Raw genomic sequence first — 22,181 nt, forward strand, 5'->3', positions numbered from 1 at the left:
AGACACTGCAATGAGATTAGAATGAGATGCTTGAGGGCCTGGATTTCATACCTCAAGCCAAACTGTTATCCAAATATTCACAGCTTTCAGCAGGATCAGATGGTTTCTTGGTTTCAGATACAGGGAGCTCCTCAAAGCTGTTACTTTTGTGTGCAGTTGTAACACAAAGCCCTCTGTGCCTTCCAGAGTCCTCAGTATGCACCACATCTACAATGCTGCTGTTTTGATCCTCTCTTTTGCTTGTAATTTCACAGTCACTCTCTGAGGTTTGGTCATTGTCTTTCAGGGCCTCAGTTTCAGCTGTTTGTTCATTCTCTGAGTTTGAGGGATCTGTGGGGTCAGACGGGTCAGGGCTGGAAAGTGGGAACTCTCCCTCAGATGAACCATTAAGGTCTGCTGCAGCCACTGTGTTCTGCTCCTCTGTGGAAGTGCCTGTTCTTTTCCCTTCCAGTTCTGCAACTGCTTGCTCTGTCAGTTTAATTATCTGACTTCCAAGCTTGTTTATTTCCTCTTTCTCGGAAGGCAACGGGGGTAATGAAGAATAAAAATGTTTATTTTGGTTTTGGTTTTTTAAGTTTGTTCCCTCTGGAGCCAGGAATTCACTTGCAACAGCACAAGTTTCATCACATTCTCCCTTCTGTTCAGCTGGAAGAGAAATGGAACAGCAAGATGCTCTGGTCAGTCACAAGTGTTTATTATGCATCTGATCTGAAGGACATCACTACCAGTGCTAAACCAGAGATGTTTACCTCAGTAAGGAATTTCTAAGAGTGATTCCCTGTCCCATCCCAGGTCCATTTCTTAGAGGATAAGCAATCAACACTAAGTTTCTTGCTGGATCTGGCCCTGGCTGTGAGTCTGTCTTTCCCTAATATGGACAACTCTGAAAGAGTCACAGTTGATTCCATGCTGTAGAACAGCAGGGTCAGGCAAACTTTCAAAGGAGTAACAACTCTAAGCCAGGCACTCAGCTACAGTTTAGCATTAATCCCCACATCACTACACTTTCAGGGGCTAACACGAACTCCAATTTTTTTGAGCTTTTCTCAGGCCTTCATCCAACAATGAAGTTTCATTATTGGTCCTGCAACATTTCTCCTAACATAAAAGATTATTCTAATTTGTGTAACAGCATAAAACAAAGCGGTGGAAAAATTTTAAATATACCATTATACCAAATGCAAACACTGAACAAAGTGTCAGAAGAGAGAAAACAGCAATGTGTAAACAAACAGCTTTATGAAAGAGAGAATTTGTCCTCATTTCAGCTAAGGACAAAAAGCCCCATTGAAAATAAGCTTGCAAAGACAAGAAAAAATAGGAAACGCCAGATGTATGGCTGCACTGACAGCTTAAAATTACTCTTGTTGTGCATATGCATCACCTCTTAGTGGATGGGCATTTCCTCAACTTCTCCCACAGGAATCCTGCCTCACTCACTCCCAGGACAGCCTGGCTGCAGGGAGCAGAGCTGCACAATACAGGAGGCTACTGTTTCTATCAGACCTGTCTCATTTATCATTTGGGAGCTGCCGAGTGAGTGAGAGAAGGGCTGGCAAGAAGGGAACACTCAATGCCATTATGGGTACAAGGAATGCTGCTCTGAAGAGCTGGAATTCAAGTCTGTGGAAAAGGCAGGGATAATTTAATTTTCAAGAGGTAATCACCCACTGGATGTTATCCTCATTATCTGAGCACTCAGCTGGAATCCCAGGAGCTTGACTCACAGTGCTGTGTATCTGAACATACACACTCCAAGTGCTCCAAAAAGAGCCAAAACCTATGAACCTCAAACTGGCACTTAAAATGAGGGGCTCTACCCTCATTCACTGTGTGCCTCAGTTTCCTCCCTCTACAGTGGGCTAACACCATCCCATCACCTTGCTGCAGTTTTCTGAAGATTAAATGTTTCTCAGCACTAGACTACCAGAGGAAAGCTCACAAAAAACAGTGCTTTTGTCTTTTTTTTTGTAAAATAGTGCACAGGCCAAACAGCAGGAACAATGCATTCAACAATGAAGAGGGAAAAACCTGAATAGTTGTTCCTTATGCTCAAGTACAAACTCTCCCATGACACTATCCATCCTGTGGACTGGATAAAGAGAGATCTGGTGGCACAAGACAGTCTTTAATTCATAAGACTGTTCTGTCTCACGTATTTTCACACAGGAACTGCACAGTGTATCCTACAGACTTCTAGCATGCAGCTTAGCTGAAACAATGATAAAAAGTGCAAACTAAATCAGGACTTGATGAGATCAGCGTGAGCAGATAGATCAGATTTAATAAGCCAAAAAAAGCCCTTTGATTATCTGTAGATCTGGCTACACCAACATTCAATGTATTACAGAAAGTTCTGATAAAGAATGTATGATAGTGAAAAGCTAAAAATGTTTCCCTGGCCAAACAGGCACTAAATATTAGTGGTATTATTTAAAGAACCATAGCTGACAGACATGACACCAGGCCTAGTATTTAAAAACATGTAAGAATTTCATTGCTATTCTGTTTATGAACTGTTTTCATTCAACTAATCATTCAACTATGATGAAAATAGAAGTGTTTTTGCATTTATTTCTAGAAATCTTTTAAACTTGGTTGGTAAATGAAAGCAGATGAATAAGTTCCTACGTCCCCCTGAATTTGGAGGCACATTGTATAGATGGAACACTGCAATATGTTCCAAGCTCCTAAAACTCACCAGCAGAAAGTCATTCTCTATGCAGAGGTGACTCCATGTATCACTCCCATAGAGCTGCTGACTGCAGAGGAGCTGTGTGACCCCAAGCACAGGGACAGCCCTGCAGCTGAAATCACTCTGCTTCCTCCTTTCCAGGCTTCAAAAGGAAGATGGCAGCCTCAAACTGCCCATCACTTGAGAGTCCTGATCTCTGCCTTCCTTTCCTCCCTTGTCCAGTTTTTTTTCTATCTGGTTTTACATCATTTTGAAGGAGTGGGACATGCAGAGTTTTACCAGTGTTGGTGGCATGGTTTGTTTATTTGTTGTTTTTAGCTCATGAGATCTAAAAGTGAATGGGGTGGAAACTCCAGCATGTTTTCTCGGGGTGGAAATCTTTTCCTTAAGTTTCAAATTCCTTTCAATTATAGATATAGTAAATGTTTGTATGTTAAAAAAACAAAAAACAACTACCAAAAAAAAAAAGCAACCCCAAACCACAACAAACTAGACAAAGAAAAAACCCACCAAAACCAGTGGTCATCAGAATTTAACATAAAAGAGTGATTTGGCTGACATTTTAAAAATCAGCTGAACTAGAAAACAGCATGGAAAACTTCAGCCCAGAGCTCAAGTTTGGCAGTGTGACAAAGTAACAGAAACAGGGTCTGATGAGCTGTGACAGGCAGCTTTAATCAAAACTGTAATACCAACCTCACCTAGGACAAATATGTAAAGGAAAGTGCATAATGCCACCAAGTAAATACTTTTAGTAGCTGCAGATTTAATTAAAAGTCAATGATTAAGCAGGCACAAAATGAATATTTATGAGTTGTTATTACTCACTGGAGAACTATTCACTATAGTTTAACTTCTTATTTTTAGCAAAAATACCAGCTGATCAAGATTATAAAAATGATCAGTCTGGCTGTCAGGTTTTATCAGATGATGACATGATGACATGGATAATAAAGTCAAAATTAAGCCACAATCTATTTAGTTTCAAGACTAACAAATAAACTCTTTATGATGCTTCATGGTTAGCTGAGTAAGATCAGGGCATACCAAAATGTTACACCCTTAAAGAGCTTATCCAAATGCAGATAGGCAAGCATAATAATCCATCTCCCATCCATTATGAAAAACTAACAAAAAAAAAAAAAAAAAAAAAGAAAAAAAATCAAGGTTATCAGCAAAACACTATCTTCTGCTACTGTCAAATAAAGTTAAACTTGACTTTGGAGAGATGTTAAAGCTCGCTGTTGGGGATTTCTAACAAAACACATGCAAGACAGTCACTTTCGAGTCAGGTATTTCAATTCACTGAGTGCAATCAGGAACCCTTTCATCTAGATATCAGCTATAATGCAGGAATCTGCTAAGCCAGATCCACAGACTGCTTTCCTACTGTGCATTTTAACCCAGGAAGAAAGAGCAGGAGGCAGTTAAGGGTAACATAGCCTGAATAACTTCTTACAGTATCAAGTTACCTGGCAGGAAAATTCTCTGAGGTGTAAGGCCTGATCCCCAGCCCTCTTCAACACCCATTTCTCAGTTGTTTCTTTGCTAGGTGGGACCATCTACCCATTTTACTTGCAGATGATTTATTACATCTCTGCGATCAAAGAAACTTTTGCCTTCTGCTATTCCAGCATGGAAATTCATTACTTTTTATTTGGAAAGAAATGAGTGCTCAGCTCTCACCATGTTCCTTACGTTCCAGGTACTCACCTTGTACTTCAGTTTTCTGTGCCTTATCACTGAGTGGTGACAGCGGTGACCTGGACTGCTGTGTAACAGGCAAGGTTGGGTCACTGAAAGTTATGGTATCCTTTCCACCTGAAACAATCAAAGTGTTAGAACTGTTAATTCACTAATTACATCTACTGCATACTAATGATATTTAAACACTTTTTTTTTTTTTTTTTAAATGCAATTTTATAGAATAGAACAGGAAAAGCATCTCAAATGATCATTCTCCAGCATGGAAAAAATACTCTGTACTGCAGCTGGAAGTTATAAGTAAAATAAAGGTGTATGCTTTTACCTGCAGTATTGAGTGAAGGACAAATTTTGATGGAAGACCATGTGCTGTATACAGCAAACTCTATTAGCAATTAGCTTTCAATTAAGAGTTTTAGTAATCAGATCATACCAAAAGATTTCCAAAGAGTAATGGATCCTTTGGATGCTATTTCCAGCAAGTGTTCAGCAATGACTCTTTATGCTCTATTACTCTGCTTCGGTGATGTACCTGCTCATATCACATGTGTAGTTTCACACTACAGACACACACATACTATCCTACAATGCTACCTTTAAAAATAGGAAAAGCATAGCATAACTAAGAACTGTGGGAGGAAACAAGCACACAACCCCTTCTGGGAAACAGGAAAGATTTTAATCAGAAAATTCCCAAAACATTTCTGAGCATTTACATTTTAAACCAAATGAGAAAGTGCAATTTTCTAGCTCTTCTGCAGACATAATGGTGCAAGAAACTCTCCAATTGAGGACTCTGCTGTAGATGGCCTCGTCTTTACAAATTTTAGTAATGCAGAAAGCAACACCTGCAGGTCGTTTAGGAAGTCCTCCACTATTCAGGATGCTCATGTTTTTAGTGACCGACCTACCTTAAACCTAGAGGGGAAGTGGCAGGAAATGTGCAGGATCAGCTAAGTGTGGTGTTTCTGTGGCCTCCAGAACAACTGCCAGCTCTAAGTAATGGCTGGGGAGGCAGCTCACTGCTGCTCTATTTATCTCCATAAGAAGGGACATTTATGTAACAACCACTTCTCCCCTCTAAATCTGTTTGTACGTTTCACCTTAAGGCAACATCCTAAATCTAATCACCCATCCAAGACAAAGACTTTCAAAAGAGCACCAGGTCAGAAGATACCCAGAATAAATCCAGCTCTGAGAAAGTTCTGGTACCTACTAAGAAATAATAAAAGGCAAGCTGTTCCCACGTAATCTAACTGGACTATCCCAATCCCTAATTCCTTTTGAAAAGTACTGTCTGGAAGCAACTTGATCCTGAAAGTATTAGTGACAGTTTTAAATCCTTTGCATGTTGGGGTATTTACTGCAGCAACACAAATGCAATTAATGCTTGTGATACATGGATGTTGTCAAGCTTTGCTCTCCCTGCCAGAATTCTGTCTTTGCCATGGCAAGTAATAATATATTATTAACTAACAGGAAAGTGGAGGACTCCCTCATTGTAAGGCAAAATTAATTAAAATGGAAAAAAAAAAAAAAGGAAAAAAAAAAACCCAAAAAACCAAAACAAACCAAATCCAAGGGCTGTTTCAAATGCAAAAGCCCCCTTTCCTGTAGCAATGAAGGATTTCTTTTGCTGGTAGAAGAACCACATCATAGAGGGAACTAGTGGTATGAAAACATCCAATAGATATTCATACAGTCAAAAGTAGTCACATATCAAAAAAAATACAAAAGAACCCAACAGAGGAAGTAAAACTCAAATAGATTATGAATAAAGAAGGGGGGGGGAGAGGTTTTAACAGTAAAAAGCAGTCTTTTCTTTTTTTTTTTTTTTTTTTTTTTTAATAGAAAAAGTAAACCCTGAGCTGAAGTCCCTGAAGATTGCAAGACAAGCTTCAAAAAAGAAACTTCTTGACTTCCTCACAGCATTTACACAGTAAACACATTCACTTTGACATTTTTCTCTGAAAACCAACTCGGTTACAGAAAATAGAGCTAAGCTCAGTATCCACACGTCTGAGCAACAGATGTGGCCCAAAGAGTCTGATGCATATTTATTATACAGTGACTCACATTCACTCATGAAGGAGGGACTTGGGGTACTGCTGCACTATATTCTATGAATCATGATCTGAAGTTGGATTACACAGAGGGAATTTCAATTAGTTGCTGTGTAAGTTCAGTTTCATTACTCAAATAGCTTTGCATTCCTCTATTCAATGATTTTTTTCAAGGACACCAGGGACAAGTAGGCAGATCTCAAAATAAGCAGAGAAATAAGTTTTCAATAGGAGTAAACTTCATTTTCTTCTCCAGGGTTGGGCATTGTCTTACAACCCTGTATCCCCCCCCCCCAAGCTGTTGCTGGCTACACCCCCAGCAGCTGCTGAGCCCATTAATTCTGCCTCTGCTCCACACTGATTACTGCAGAGCAAGAAGCAGCCCAGAAACTTTCTCACCATCCCAGAGAGAAAAAAGCTGAGTCATGGTTAGCTCACGTTGTTTTTTTCACTGGAAATTTTCAGGAATTTGCAGATTTAAAACCCCACAAAATTACTTAATCTGAATGTTTAGTGACATCAGATTGTGAGAGGAATAAGGTGGTGTTTAGTGTGGACTATTACTGAATACACTTAACATATTATGCATGCATATTTGAACAACAATGTGCCTAAAACAAACGAAAGAACTAAATGCTTCTGTGAATATCACATTCTCTGCTGCCTTCTCAAGGCAAACAGGCTCACAGAAAGAAAATCAAGAGCCAAGTCTATGGCCAGGCTTGCTTTTTTTTTTTTCTAGCAGTGAACCTTGCAAGAGATTAGTTTCATTAAAGCACATTACTAATAGGGGAAGCTAAAGTTTGTGGTAGACAAACTTCTACAGAAAATGAACTATTTTCCCCTTTTCAAAAACTAAATATACATTTCCTCTTGATTTAGCTTCCCCCCACTTCATTCAAGCATTGCTCAAAAAGCACGTGACAAATATGACACCTAACTAAAAATGAGAAACTCTTTTTTTCAATAGAGTAAAGTTTATTAACATAATTTATTAACACCACTTGGAAGATATTAATATCATGGTCACAGTGGATGTTATAAACATTACATGGACAATGATGCCTAAGTAGGAACATTAACTTCAGATTAAAACCCTGCAATTTATAATGTGTGTTTCTTTCAGTGCTACAGTGAACATCAGCTTTCATCTGTGTATTTTTTCCAAATAATAATTTTTCTCTCTGCATTTAAGACTGACTAGATGAGATACTCTCCATATTCTGCCCTTTCATCCAAGCCAACATTCAGCTGCAGAGGCCACTGTGGTAGCTCCCACAATATTTGTTACACTCTGATCTTTTATGGAGTAGAAGCTTTCTACACTCTGAAAAGAAAATTGGAGACCCACCAGGTGTTGCAAGGCTCCTTCTGACCACCTTGGGAGTAGAGTGCACTTAAAACCAGAAGTGTACTCTTGATTTAAAAAGCAAGCAGCAAATCAACAAACCTTGTGGCTCAAGACTTCAAAATCCTGTAAATTCCTTGAATTCCTTTACAACTATTTAAGACCATCCTCTCCTACTATTTTCCTCAATTTAAAGGAATTGTCCTGTAGAGCAACCTCTATTTCTCTTGTGGTCATCTAGCTCACTTGACTGAACACCTCAATCTGTTGGATATAAAAAAGGTTAAATAACAATTCCATTTATTTTCATGCAGTGACAATATTTAACATACTGCTAAAATCGGTTACTAAAAATATAGGTCAAGCAGAACCTACTCCCAAATCCCACTGAGACATTGTAGCTCAGGCCTTCAGGCAGCAAAAGAAAGGAAGGAAAGAGACAGTTGTTATTGTATAAACATTAATTTGATGTCTTACCTACATAGACCAACCATGGTGCAAGAAGTACCCACTGTTCCATTTTTTTAAAATACATTTTGCAACGATGAGAAATGCTGCATTTATTAATGTATGAGTTTCACAGAACACTCTTTTTGGGAAAAAACCAAAACCCATGCCTTTAAACTGGCCAGTTTATGATATGCACTTGACAAAAAGGCAATGGTGTCTTCCACAAATATTTCCTCAGCATCTTTTGGAGAATGTGGGGAGGAACAAATGCACTAAGTATACTGTGTCTGTTAGGTGACCAGCTGAAGAGTAATACATGGAAAAAAAAATCGGGACCTTCAGTTCTCAGTGAGAGAGCCAGTTCCAAAAAGCTGACTGAGAATGCCTCAAACAGGAGAGCTGAAGTGGAAATACACCACGTCAGGCCCAAGGGTTGAACAGCATCTGTTTGTCAGGTGGTCCCATCACCTTTGACACATTTTCTTCTAGGAAGAAAGGTTAGGTAGGAAAAAAACCACCCAAAAACTAGAAGCCCGAAGCACACTATCTCCCACCCCCAGCAGCACTGATAGGAAGCTGTAAACAACAAAGCCTAATGATGCAAATACCAGCAGTGGAGCAGCATAATTTACAGTGGTTAAAGAAGGCACAATTAGGTGTAATGGGAAGAAAAGAAGCAAAAAGCAAATGTAAATTAAATATTGCATATTTTCCTAACAGTGAGGTCTATTAGGAAGCAGATTAGTTCTCCCATTACTTGAGTAATTCAAACCCAAATACAATACTTAAGATGCTACAGGGAATAAACCTGTTTTGGAGAGATGGACTAGAAAATTTAAGATAATTTATATTTCCAATTTCTAGGAGTTTATGGTTCTACAGAAAAACATTAAAAATACAGCTATAAAATCAATGGAAGTTACAAGTACAAAACTAATAAATAAAATTTCTTGAAAAACAGAATGGCCAATATTTTCTACAACAGTTTAAATAAAATATTTCCCTTTTTTGCCTCCAGACTATGGAGACAATTTGATTATTTCCAGTACTTAAAACTTTTTTTTAATATACATATCTGACTTAAGAGTTTAAAGACTCCACTGATTTTTGTTTTCAACTTACATTTATCAGAAGTTTTTAATTTTGTAAATGTGCTAAACAGCAGTTGTGAAATTACTGTCATTAGAAAAATTATACCCATATAAACTTATATATATTTTTCTAAAATGCAAATACGCCCTTGAAAACTAAAAAATGCAAACTGTTCTCTTGAATTTTTACTAACCTGGAAGACTCCACAAGCCAGCAATTTCCAAAGTTCTTAATTTCTTTTCTAGTTCTGCTACTCGGTTTCCTAGAATTCTTGGGAAAAAGAAAAGAAAAATAAAAGCCTAGGGCGGTCAGCTGAGCTGAGATTCCTTGTTACAGTAAGGTTACCAAAGCCCACTACAGCTTGATTTTTAACTTGTTACTTAACTAGTGCAGTAAACATGTATACAATTAGATCTTCTCACTAATGGCAATGGACAACATCCCCCAGAGTTAAAAGAAAATTAAACAGATCTGTCCAATCTATCCTATGGTTTAAAAAAGAAAAAAAATGGTCTGTGATATATTGGATATTCAACCTTTGCCCTTTGGAATAGAAGAAGAGTAGCAACTCACTATATTTTTATTTCTTTCTATGCAAATATCTCTTCCTTACTTTCTGTACAACTAAAACCACAAGGCAGACAAAAAATGGAAAACTCAAGACAAGATCTAGGTTGATTTTGAAGTTCTAAGAGACAATTTTGGCCTAGTCCTTTATTCACAGAGGTTTCTCTATCACCAATATTGCTTAAAATGGCAAGGAATATCTTTTTCACTACTTCTTTTCTTCTAGTGCTGAGCTCTGTTTTCTACTTTGCTAAAATGCTTCAAGCTCTTTAGTGCCTTTATCACCTACCCTTAGTTTTCATTGAATTTCTTGGGTCATCTCTTCTGTTGTATCTGATTTCTACACAAATACAGTTTGCAGTGAGCTTTCCTGCAGGATTAAGCTTTTAGTCTTAATTCTCTCCCCAGATCAAATGAGAGATTTCTGTCTTGCAAAGAAAGCTCTATTTTCCAATGAATTTTTGAGTGTGTTTGTCTCACAGGCACAGCAAGGCTCCTAGAGTCAGACGTCTTTAAATAAATCCCAAACAATACCCAAGAGACTGAGAAACCCAGAGGAGGCAGCAATTCTAAACATGACAGCAGAGATAACAGACAGCAAATTTTACTCATCAAATTACAGCAACAGGCTAAATCAGTTAAATTTGAACTGAATGCTGAGAAGCAGTGTACTCCAACCCAGCAAGGCAATAGGATCTTCCCATGCTCCTGTGTAATACTGCTCTGCATGCTCTGTAGTGAGGGTTTTATGCTGCAGACATTTGAGGTTACTGGGAATGTCATTACTGACAAGATGGCAGAATCTGGGTAGCACATGAAGAATTGTAAATGCCCCAGCAAATAGCAAAAGGGCTAAAAAAACCTGATTAACAAGGACTGTATTTTTTCATCATCATCTTCATCATCATCACCCCACTGCGAGGGTTCTGCACTGACACAAGAAAAGCCTCTAAGTATTTTAAAGATTACAAAAATATCAAGATGTGAAAGAGAGAGAGAAATCTTACAGTAAATAAGAGAAAGCACTGAGTGGAGCAGGGGTGTGTACCAGCTAGGAAAGCAGTCATTTTGGGAACAGTTATGTTTAGATGCCCATTGAAACTCAGTAACCAAATAGGTTATCAAGTTTATGATGGATCCATTAGTGTCTTCTCCAGTTACAATAAGATTGAGCCTATATTTTGGTTTCAGAATGCTTCTTTCTGGTAGATGATACTCAGCCTTAACTCTTGTCTTCATTTCCCAGTGTACAGCCTGACATCCAGCAATTGTTCTCTGCAGTACAAAGCAAGAGATGACAGAGAAAAGCACAGAGCAAGTTTCAAGAAGCTCTGCCTTGCACACAGGAACCCCACTCCTGTCTCCCTGTCTAAGGCCTCACCAAAGGTTATCTGAAGGACCTGGAATTCCCCTAGAGGGGCAGGGAACAGACAGATGATGCAAGACTTCTTCCAGGTCATGTTAGCTCAATCAGGGAGCCAAACACTGCTGATGTAGCTAATGGTTGTCACCACAAATGAGTCACAAGTTAAGCACTTGTGCCAGGAAAAAAAAAAAAAAAAGTCCTTATTATTTTCAGAAATAGTTCACCAGTAGTTCCAGGGCAGAAAAGGGGGGAAGGATACTGCCCTGCCTCTTGGCCAGCCTTAACACAGAAAGAAAATGCTCTGCATCAAATTCAGTTATTGCTACTGCTCTTGCTACTCAGTCAACAATAGCAGAGTCATTTTCTCTTGCTTCTCTTAAAATGTATAGTTCACTATTTCTAAAGGGTTTGCAGTAAGTATAGCCTGATAATTCCAACTCAATCCTCAGAAGAGGCACTGAGCTATTTTTTAACCTTTGTTGCAGATTCTTAAATGGAAGGATCATTCTACAGCTCAGAACAATGGTTGGCAAAAAGAAAGGACAGTCCCTGAACTCTGCTCCTTTCATTCAGGAAGAGTGCAAAATACATTCAGTAAGGAGTCTCATTCTAGTTTGCTCCAAACCACATTATCTGAAGACAGGTGTGGAAGAAATGAACCCTACATAAAGCTGCAAATTCTTATATAAACATTTTTTTAAAAAATAAATGTACAAGCAATTATGAACACAATTATTATCCCATTCCTTCCTTCTCCCTGTGGCCTCCAGATATTTTCCAACCTCTGTATGTACTGTGGGAAGACTGAGCTTTGGTGACCTGGAACAGTAAGTATTATTAAAGGGGATGCATAGGTTCATGGCATCAAATTCCCTAATCTATTTTTTTTTTATCTCTAGCCATAATGGGTCAGATTTTTTGACTAAAAAAGAAGGATCATGGACAAAGGTGCTGAGAGCTGTTTCTGTTCTCCTCTGGTCATGTGCCTAATGCAACAAAAGCATCACTTTAAACCTCCCCCCAGGATAAGTCCTTACAGAAATCTGTTGTTCAGGTAACAGCATCAATGCTCCCATCTGAATTTAGAAGCTCCTTTTTAGCTCTCCCATGCTCCCCAACAGACATGGCCACAAACTCAAGGGTGCTGGACTGATTTACAGCACCTGAGCTCCATTCATCTCATTTTCAATTTAGGGCAAACACCCTCATAGAGATGCAATCACCCAAATGTCTGGAGACAAGGTCTGCCAGGGTCACATATCTAGTTCTATACATCACATGAACACATTTGCTCAGGTACAGACTGACACAATCATTTCTGTGATTTTGGTCATGACTGAGCTTGCCCAAGTTAGAAAAATTAAAATTAGTGCAACAAGTCTAAGCAGCAGAGCAGCTTCTACACTGATGTGGCTTGCATGGATGCTTTCAATTTCAGAACAAATTGCACTAAAAAGAACATCTAATATACAGTTTATTGCTGGTAGAAAAAAAAAAAAAGACTTGTATCCAGTTGCTAGGCAGGGTTAGGACTGTTTATTTTAGTATTTATGTAACTAATCTTGCAACACATTACTGTATACAGAATTAATTTACAACTGCCTTTTCAAATTAAGCTAGAATGCTTGTGAGGAAAAATACAGGATGTTACTTAAACTTAGCAGTAGTAGCTATCAATCACCTGGGGAAAATTACCTGTTTTCTTCTCAAGCAACTTTTTTTTCTTAAAAGTGGGACTAAAAATACTAAAGGCTGAATTTAGCCCACTCGTTCCTAGGCACATACTCCCACAGGTAATTTTATCATGCCACAGCTAGAAAAGTGGCAATAATAATAGTGTGTCTGTTCCAAGAGCAAGTGGCAATGGATGTTTTTAACAACACTGTAACAGCAGAGTTGACTTCAACAGCACATCCGAATTCTCTTCTATGTAAAAAAATCTACTGCCAACCATTCTGCTATTGTAAACTTTTATAGCCATATCTCACCTTGCAAGCAACAAAAGAGATTTTGACTTTAGAGTATTTTAACCATTTGAAGGTAACTAAGTTCATATGTTCTGAAAAGTCTAACTTACCTATAATAGAATCACTAATAGGTCAAGCACCTATCAAAACCAAAAGCAGAACTTCTTCCCCGAATGAAACATCAACCCCAAAAATCTCATGTTCTTTACCTCACAGAATCTCACCTTCTGCATGAAACAATCTGAAAGAGTAACTGTGTCCTCCAAACATGCTCTTTGCACAGGGAAAGCCAGGTGAACAGGATGGAGGGCTGAAGGAGAAGACTTCTACCTTCTGGTTTATGTAAAACCTTTTCTTTACAATTTTCTCTAGTCCCACATACTTTTCAGTTTATGTACCTGTCCATTTTACTTGTGCACTGACCTCACTCTCACCTCTAACATTCTCCAGCAGATAGGCAGTTTCTTCCCTGTTTTCTGAAGTAAGCAGTCCTGTAACTTTTTGATGGCACGTGTCCTCAATGACCACCTAATGCATCTCAAATAAAGGTTTTTTCCTGATGTCCTACCTGCAGCTCCCTTTTTCACTTTAACCCTTTGTCTCTTAGGTGATTCTATCTGAAGTAGTTCCCATTCTTCCTAGATCCCTAAGAGCTTCTTTAATTCAACTAAAGGCAAAGGTGACAAAAAGAATGGGCATACCACACGAGTGTTGCTGAGGCTCTTCACTTAACTTGCCCATGATTTTGGTTTTTGGTTTTTTTTCCACCCTGAAACATTCTGAACTGAACACCACATTACAGCTCTGTGACCTGGGAAAGATGTGGACTGTCACCTCCCTTTCAGATCTGATCTTCTATGGGGCACAGAATATTAGTTTTTGCACAGAGCCCATCTCTACTCCCATGGCCATGTAAAACAAGTTGGGCATGCAGCTAAAAGAATCCTATCTCCTTGTGAAGGCAGCAGTTGAAAGCAGAGACAGTGGTATCACAGAATAAATACATCATTACAATGAGACATTTGAGAGATGCAAGAGACTGCATCTGATCAAAGAGAAATACACAACTAAGAAAGATGTTTGCTGTGGTTATAGACAAGAGTATGCATATTAGAACAGGAGGTAATGACAAAAGTACCAGGATGTAAAGAGCAAAAATTGATTATACCTGAAATAACAGAAGTTATTCTATTTTCCTTCTGATGTTACCTTAGCAGTAAGAAGGGAATAAGCAAGGAGTTAGTCCTTCATTAGCACTGCTCAGTGCAGGAACTCATCTTGCATGGCATGACACACTTGAAGGCAGGAATTGACTCAGCTGCCATCAGTTAGAGTTAGGCTACATTTTCCCTGCTTCAGTCTTCCTTTAGCTGACGAGGCATTTGCTTTCTCAAGAGTATTAAACATGGCTATAAACTGCTCCTCCAGTTCTGTGGCGACATCACTAAGAATTATGCAATGGAGTCTGCCTGGTGCCAGAGTTATCCATTTCCAAAATGAAACATTTATTCTAGTGCAATACAGTTTACTTCAGTACTACTCCTTCCTTTCATGAAAGATGTCTGCATGTTTCTGGCATCTGCTCCTGATGTGCTTTTGAGAAGCCTGAATAACCTCTGATTACCAGTAGTGACTCACTGTTAGGAAAAAAATAAAAGGCAAAAAAAATCCGAGCACAGAATTAAGGAACAGTTCCTAGCTTTGATTTTCAGATGCTGTATAAGGACAATAATACCAGAATGTCAGAAAATGTGTCAAAAATTATTATATTCTGCAGTAACAGGAGCTGTGCAAGACACAAAGAATTCTACTGATGAGCAGAACAGCTAAGAGTAAACAAATTTGCCTTGAAAGTTCAGTTCAGATTTTTTTAAAAAAATCATGTAGTAGCAATCCAACTGTGTTTTATCTCCTACAACTTTTGGGAAAGTAACTACAGGAGCAACAGCTATCATTTGTATGACACACAAGCTCCTAGCCTGTGACAAATGTTAGATAGGATCTGAAAAGATTTATTCTTAGGTGCCACATTTACTATTCCCACCCATGCTGATTACCAAACTTCTACACTAACAACCAATTATCATGTATCTTCTCCACCAGTTCCTTTCTCATGGCAGCTTTTCTTTACCCTCCCTACAGACTACCTGCAAGAAGTCCCCTCTGTGTTACTATGGTTTGTCTTAAACCTGAGCAGCAAACCAACCCTTGCCTAGCAGAGGCAGACAGGTGTCTGTCAACCCAAATTTACTATGAAAATGTAATTTTTATCTAAACACATATCAGATCTTAAAAACTAATGAACCCACCAAAACTAAAGAACCCAAATGACTCCAGATTTGCTGTGAAAATGGACCTTCCTTGCCATTTTCCCAAAGTCCCCCCAAAATATGACTTTTTCCATAGCTCAGTTCTGTTTTACTCAGAAGTCATGCTACCTACTTGTTGGTTTGCCGTTGGTGCTGTATGATCATGTTTTTTTCATGGATAGTCTCCAACAATGCAGTGGCCAGTGATTTGAGGTCTGAAATGGACTTTGGTGTGGCTGGCAGGCTACATCCATGATCCTCTGACAACAACTCTTGAACTATAATGTTAAAAATACAACAGTTTTGATTTCTCATGCACAAAGATATGAAACAAACATTTATTTAGCCTTAAAGAACTATTCTCATTACTTAAAAGAATACAAATCTTTTTTCTTCAATTAACAAATACAGCCAGAAGACCAGAAATATAATTGGTAGTGGGCATAAAGATGGTGGCTGTCTAAGCTGATCGTTATTTTACAGCAATTGTCAGAAGGCAGAAACATCTGCTAACTTAATTCTTATTTTGGAAAATTATTCCTTTTCTCAGAAGGAGAAAACCCCATTCTTCTCCCTGGTTACAGATAAATCTATAACTATACACAAGTACATGGAGAAGAAGGCAAAAGACAAGTTATAAACAGAAGAGTTTCAGCCTACCATGACAAATGATCTTGTTTGTGTGTATGAATGTAACAACACCTAACAGTAGGGTTACAAGTATCCTGTTTGGGTCAAAGAATTTTATTTTCTCCTTTCTTTCCTCATCTTGTTATTTTCCTTGAAGAGGGAAAAAGGTTACTCCATTTTGCAATCCCATGAAGAAGCATGGAAGAGGAGCAGAAAACCTGACTTAGGGACCACTTTTCTACCACCCAGTATATTTTTCATTGGAATATGAATTGTGATTGTCATCATCAGAAGAGCAAAGGGATGAATAAAGAAGTGATTCATCTGGGTCAAAGTTGCAGAGACATTTAGAGATTAAAAAAATAAATTTGATAAAAACTGACAGGGACGAGAATGAATGGTAAAAGAGTAACAGAAGGAAAAGCAGTACTCAAGAGGCACAAGTCAACTAAGAAAAGGCCAAACGTAGCACATAATAAAAGGAAAGATTTTGGTTTGGTTGGTGAGGGAAAGGTTACTGAAATTAAAAGGTAAGATGGAAGGAATTCAATGAAATATGCAACAGCACATTACATTTATGTAATACCTTGCTTTGCAGACAGGACTCCAGTCAGAGCACTGCTGCTGGATCTACCATGAGGCTTGGAATTTTTTCGTCTTTCCAGTGCATTCTATAGAAACAACAAATCTCACTTAGAAAAATGGCAGCAAACAGATCCTTTCAATAGGAGTAAAGAATTTGGAGATCTGGATTTTGACCTCACCACATTTCTTCAGTGCTTGGAGCTTATACCCATAGTAACTTATGGATCTGTGACTCTTCTGACTTTTTCTCCAACCCAGTCTTTCCAATGTTACAGACTCATTTTGTCCCATTGCAGTCACTTCACTGGAGTCTCTCCCACCCACTCACTCCAATGAATTTTTAATAATATGCTGAGTGCCACTGAAGATACTGCAGTATCCTGTAAAGAATACCAGCTGGGAACAAAATCAGACTTTCTCCAGCATGTACTTGGATAGGCTTCAAAGCAAAAGCTCAAACTCCTCTGTCAGAGTTTCCAGAAGCCCTTTTAGTAGCAAATAATGACTTCCAGGAATTAGCAGTAGAATAAGCCTGATACAGAAGTCCAGATTTTCCAAAACAACTACAGCTCTGCAAAACCCCCCAGATCACCAAGATTCTCAGTTCTCACTGAAAAACTAACTTGGTCTCTGAGAGACTCAAGTCCTAAGTGTGAACAGACACTGAAATGCACCCAGTACTTTCAGGAGCTTTGCTCATGCACAAAAAATAATTAATGCTGTAACTCCTTCATAGTGATCAAAGTCTGTTCTAAGACAACCCTTCCTGTGGCCTGACAAGCAGCTCTTCCCCTCTCATGGCCCAAAATCAGTTGCAAAAGAAAACAGGGTGCTTGACTTCAGGGAAGAGCAAAAATATTTTGCCCTCAGAGTTCAGTCCTGAAGGTTTCATACAAAACAACATATATTTTAACCCAGGAATGGAAAAACAATAATGACCTAGCAGTCATTATAACAGTTTGGCTACTAGTGAAAAGGGAGACAAGTTCTGCTTGTGACAGCAAAACCATTGCAGTCATTCACAACACACTGAGTAACCTGTACTTTTCACCTAACTGCATGCTGAAAGGCTGAACTCCCTTTCCCAGCAGGAGGAGGGGTCTCCCACAAAACTTAAAAAAGGTATTTAATTCATTTTTCAAATTGCTCTTAATGCTTCAAAATGCTCTTTGTACTAAATCAGCTAAGAAGCCTGCAAGTCAGACTGAGCATGTGAGATGTATACATAGTAATACTGTCAGAATGCTAATGGCAGATCTTGATTTGGAGGAACTTTGTTCTTTAAATGCATATGAACATGAGAATTACAATAACCTCCATTAATAATGAAGCAATATTCAGATGATACACTGAGAGGATCCTACCTTATACTTAGTAATATTAGACTTAAGAAGGTTGACTTCCTCTTGAAGTTGTTTCAATCTCTCTTGAAGATACCTGAAAAAGAAATGTAATCCATGTTACCAAGTCATGTTACCTTCAAGTACTGCCTCAAGCACTCCTCTTTACTGTTTGCAATGTCCTCTCTTTGAACTACTGAGAGTTCTTTTCCCTCTGCAGTTTTGTGAGGGATAAAGTAGCAAAATCTTACTGCTCTTGACCCCATAAAACTTTAAGTAGGGAAGCAAATTGCATTGGAAAAAGAGGCTGCCCTTCTGTTGTATTTGTCAAGCATGTTCCACAACCATTTTATATTGGTTCTCAGGTTTTTGGGAAGGGAAGCTAAAAGGATATATTTATGTCTAAATGAAACAGTCAGGAAGCATTTACTGGTGTCCTCTATACTTGAAAGTTTGTGAAATGAACACATGAAGATTTGTAAATATGTCAATGCAAGCCTCAACTATGCCAAACTTGTGCATTGCAATTATGTGGCACTTCTCATTAGCAATCACAAAGTAGAAATTTTAACAGTATAGTTGAAAAATGGTATACCATTAACTGAAACAGAACAGTTCCTCCAAATAGAGTTTATGCACTTGAATTAGATGGCTATTTCCACATAGGAAAAAATATTTTTCATGTATAAAGGGTTTATAAAATATCTTCTTTCATGTAGTGCATCTGCAACTGTATTAGGGTTTGTGACAATTTAACTATCTTAGAGAAAAAAAAAATCCTATCAGTGTCAGGGAAGGAGGAGGCTTAAATTGATAAAGAACTCAGTAGGCCACACAAAACAGAAAAACCCTGGAGCTGCTGGAAGGAAGTAATGCCTTTGGCATTACACTTTCCTACCCAATGCATAAGACTCAGTAAATAGGAAGTGTCTTACAGGATCTATTTCACCCTAAGCTAATTGTTGACATTAAGGGAGGTACCTGCTATGGCTTTGCAAGTGACTCCTTGCTACTGGCCTTAGCAGAGACCATCAAACACACTGGTTTCCAGAGGAAGCAGCAAGAATATCTACATGGGTGATTTCACCAGCAATTTTTGGGGGGAAATCACTCCATGTTGACAACCTCTCCCTGTGGTGAGAATTATATCTGAAACTATTAACTCAGGGTACTCTAAGTCTCTGTTTCCAATCCAAGATTAGCCCACCACAGCTCACTGTGAGTTTCTTAAGACATTAATTTTTAATATTCTTGCTTTTGGTATCATACAGTGATGGGAATCAGAAGGTCTACACTTCTCCTTTTTCTTGTTTAGCTCTATTTGAGAATATCACTGACATCTCTGCAGCCAAATAAAACATTGGTAATTTCCTGCAGCTTAACTTTCTCAATATTATTTGATGGTTAGCAACAGTATAAAGAAAACAAACTATCACAAGCTCTTAAGTTTTATTCTTGGATATATTTTGTTTAAAGTTTTGTTGTGACTGACTTCCTGATGTTCCTGTTGAAGCAATACACTGCTTGTTCTGGGGAATGGCTTGCAATGCACTCACCTGTTCTCCATACACAGAGCATCCACGTCAATGATACGGTTTTCATTCCCTCCTAAGACATGATTAAGTTCTTGGTTTAGTCTGTCAGACTTATCTTGGTAAAAAGAACGTTCCCCTTTCACATCCTGTAACTCATCCAGAGCGGCCTGAAGATCGTATCTCAGAGACTCAATCTGAGAAGAGAGGAGAGCTGTATGACTGCTCTGAAGTTTCAACAAAAGATTATATAGCACCCAAACTGGAAACAGCGACAAGTTCCCCATGTCTAAGCAGGACTGATTTGGGACAGCCAAAAGTCTTTCCAAAGTTCATAACACCTGGTACTTTTACTGTATTTTGAAATTATTTAATTAATTTTAAATGAAGTCACTTCAGCAGTTAAGACTTGTTTTACAAAATTTCTAGAAAACACCTCAAGCATAACAGCAAAAGAAACCTTGATGTACACTATAATTCTGCTGCAAATATGCTTAGCTGGATTTAACCTACAGGACTCCAGGAATGAATGCAACTGAATAAGAATTTGGCAGATTTGGAGGATGAAGAAAAAGTCTGCAAGAGGGAACTTACACTAATTACAGGACTTAGAGCAATTAAGTTTCACAGAATAGGAAGAACTGAGAAAAGTACAAAACAAGACAGCATAGAATTGACAAGGTGAGCTTTGATATTAGGTAAAAGGGTAAAGGAGTCCAATATGAAAACTACTCCAGGACAAAAAGCTTCAAACTTCCAAGGAGAGGAAATGGAGAGTGTGAGAAAAGTCTGTGATGTGTTGTGAAGTCTCCACTGGCACCTCAGAGAACACTGATATGTCAGGAAGGACATCAGAAGACTATGTGAAAAAAGGCCAGGTGATAAATAGAGAAAGTGTAAGCTTGGGAACAGACACCAGATAGAATCAGATTGGAAGAAGACCAAGTTCAGTCATCAGTCCTTCTGGTAAGTCAAAGTAGTGCTATGCTTGAGTTGAGACTGAAAAACAAGAAAAAAACACCTCCACCCTCTGGATCACAGAATGACTCATTCAGGGTGGATCTGACATTTGTAGGAATGAGTGTGGGAACAACAGAGAACACAAACACCCAAAACTGTCCAGAAAGCTATGCATCAATACTAGAGGAAGAGTCTGATGAACTGGATGGTACATGGTTAATAGCGCTGATGCAGTTGAGGTGGAACTTGAGAAATACAAGAATTTCTCAAAAGAGGTGAACAAATAGCCAAGAATCAGAAGGAAGAGGAGACTGTTGCAAGTAGCGGAAGAAATAAAAATTTAGAAGTAGTTATGCTAAGGTTTGGACTGGTCAAGCAGGCCGGAAAAACAGGCCCTGAGAACGGGTCTTGGGAAACTAGCAAGGAATGTGCTGAGAAGAGGGGATCGATAATCAGAGGAATTAGCATATAGAACATGTAGGAAGAGTAAACTGACACTTTGTACTGAAGATAAGGATTGGTGGTGGGAGTCAGTTAAAACAATAGCTTAAGTTAAACAAGTAGAAGATTTGTGGATTGGGGATGTCTGTCTATTGTTATCTACATGATGTATTTAACTGTTTTGTAACTGAAGCCTCGTTGTAAAATAGTATAAAAGCTGAACCAAAAATGAGGGTCTTTGGAATCCTGACTTGGGATGCTAGTCCTCAGGTTTCCCGGGCCCCGAATAAAGCACTGCATAAACTGACTCTGTTGGTTTGTGTCCTGATTACGGGCAACAAGACTAACAATACTTCTACAAAAGATTTGATTCAGAAAGTATCTGTAGATGCATCAGCCACCACATACTTTGTTACATACTTTTAACAGCTTTCACTACGGAGTCCCTCTCCTTGACATTCACTGAAAATATTAAATTGCCACAACTTGTAGCTGCACCTTACAAAAAGAGAAGAACCAATAATCTAGAGAAGGAATTGCTGAGATTAGGAAACTCACTATAATCATTATTTAAATTAGTGCTCAGTAAGAAATACTTAGGTAAAAATCCCAACAACTTCACAGCTATCTGCAACAGTAATCAGCTACTACCAGCCTCCCAAACATAATCACAGCATTCACTTGGCACTGGGCTAGCTAGACATGACAGTAAATGCCCACTTAGTTATTACTTGTTCTCGAGCCTTCTCCAGTTGTTGAACAAGGTCTTCTCGTTCATGAGCTGCAAAGTGTCGAGCCCCAACTTCATCATCTCCAAGTCTCTGCTTTGCTATTGTCATTCGAAGGAGCTGCAATGGCAAAAGTAACTCGGTCAGCCAGAGAACACAAGGCTGTAGCACAAGAGTACATCTGCATTAGAAAGAGTAAAGCTGTCACAGATTTTATCTTTTCCAGGCCAAACAGCTGGTATTATTTTAAACCAAAGGGTATTTTCTTAGCTGAGGGGTCAATCCTCTTCTGAGTCAAAAATTCCAGGCTAACACTCAAAGCATCAAGAGGAGCTGAATTGGACCCTGCAACAAGCCACCACAATATACCAATGATGTACAAATATGCAAGTTTTTTAGGCGTG

The 22,181-nt window shown here is 38.6% G+C and overlaps 1 protein-coding gene across 1 annotated transcript in view; it reads right to left on the reverse strand.

The window, feature by feature from the left end:
* CCDC149 (coiled-coil domain containing 149) overlaps positions 1-22,181 on the reverse strand; it is a 51,093-nt gene that overhangs the window by 3,433 nt on the left and 25,479 nt on the right. The window contains exons 5-12 of the mRNA XM_030449945.1: positions 21,781-21,897; positions 19,673-19,845; positions 18,141-18,213; positions 16,778-16,862; positions 15,695-15,839; positions 9,546-9,622; positions 4,409-4,516; positions 52-645 (exon numbers count right to left, since the gene is read on the reverse strand). Of these exons, the coding sequence (XP_030305805.1) occupies positions 53-645; positions 4,409-4,516; positions 9,546-9,622; positions 15,695-15,839; positions 16,778-16,862; positions 18,141-18,213; positions 19,673-19,845; positions 21,781-21,897 (1,371 nt within the window). The 3' untranslated portion in view covers position 52. The remainder of the gene's footprint in view (positions 1-51; positions 646-4,408; positions 4,517-9,545; positions 9,623-15,694; positions 15,840-16,777; positions 16,863-18,140; positions 18,214-19,672; positions 19,846-21,780; positions 21,898-22,181) is intronic.

The sequence above is a fragment of the Calypte anna genome, chromosome 4A (assembly GCF_003957555.1).
Source record: "Calypte anna isolate BGI_N300 chromosome 4A, bCalAnn1_v1.p, whole genome shotgun sequence".
NCBI lineage: Eukaryota > Metazoa > Chordata > Aves > Apodiformes > Trochilidae > Calypte > Calypte anna.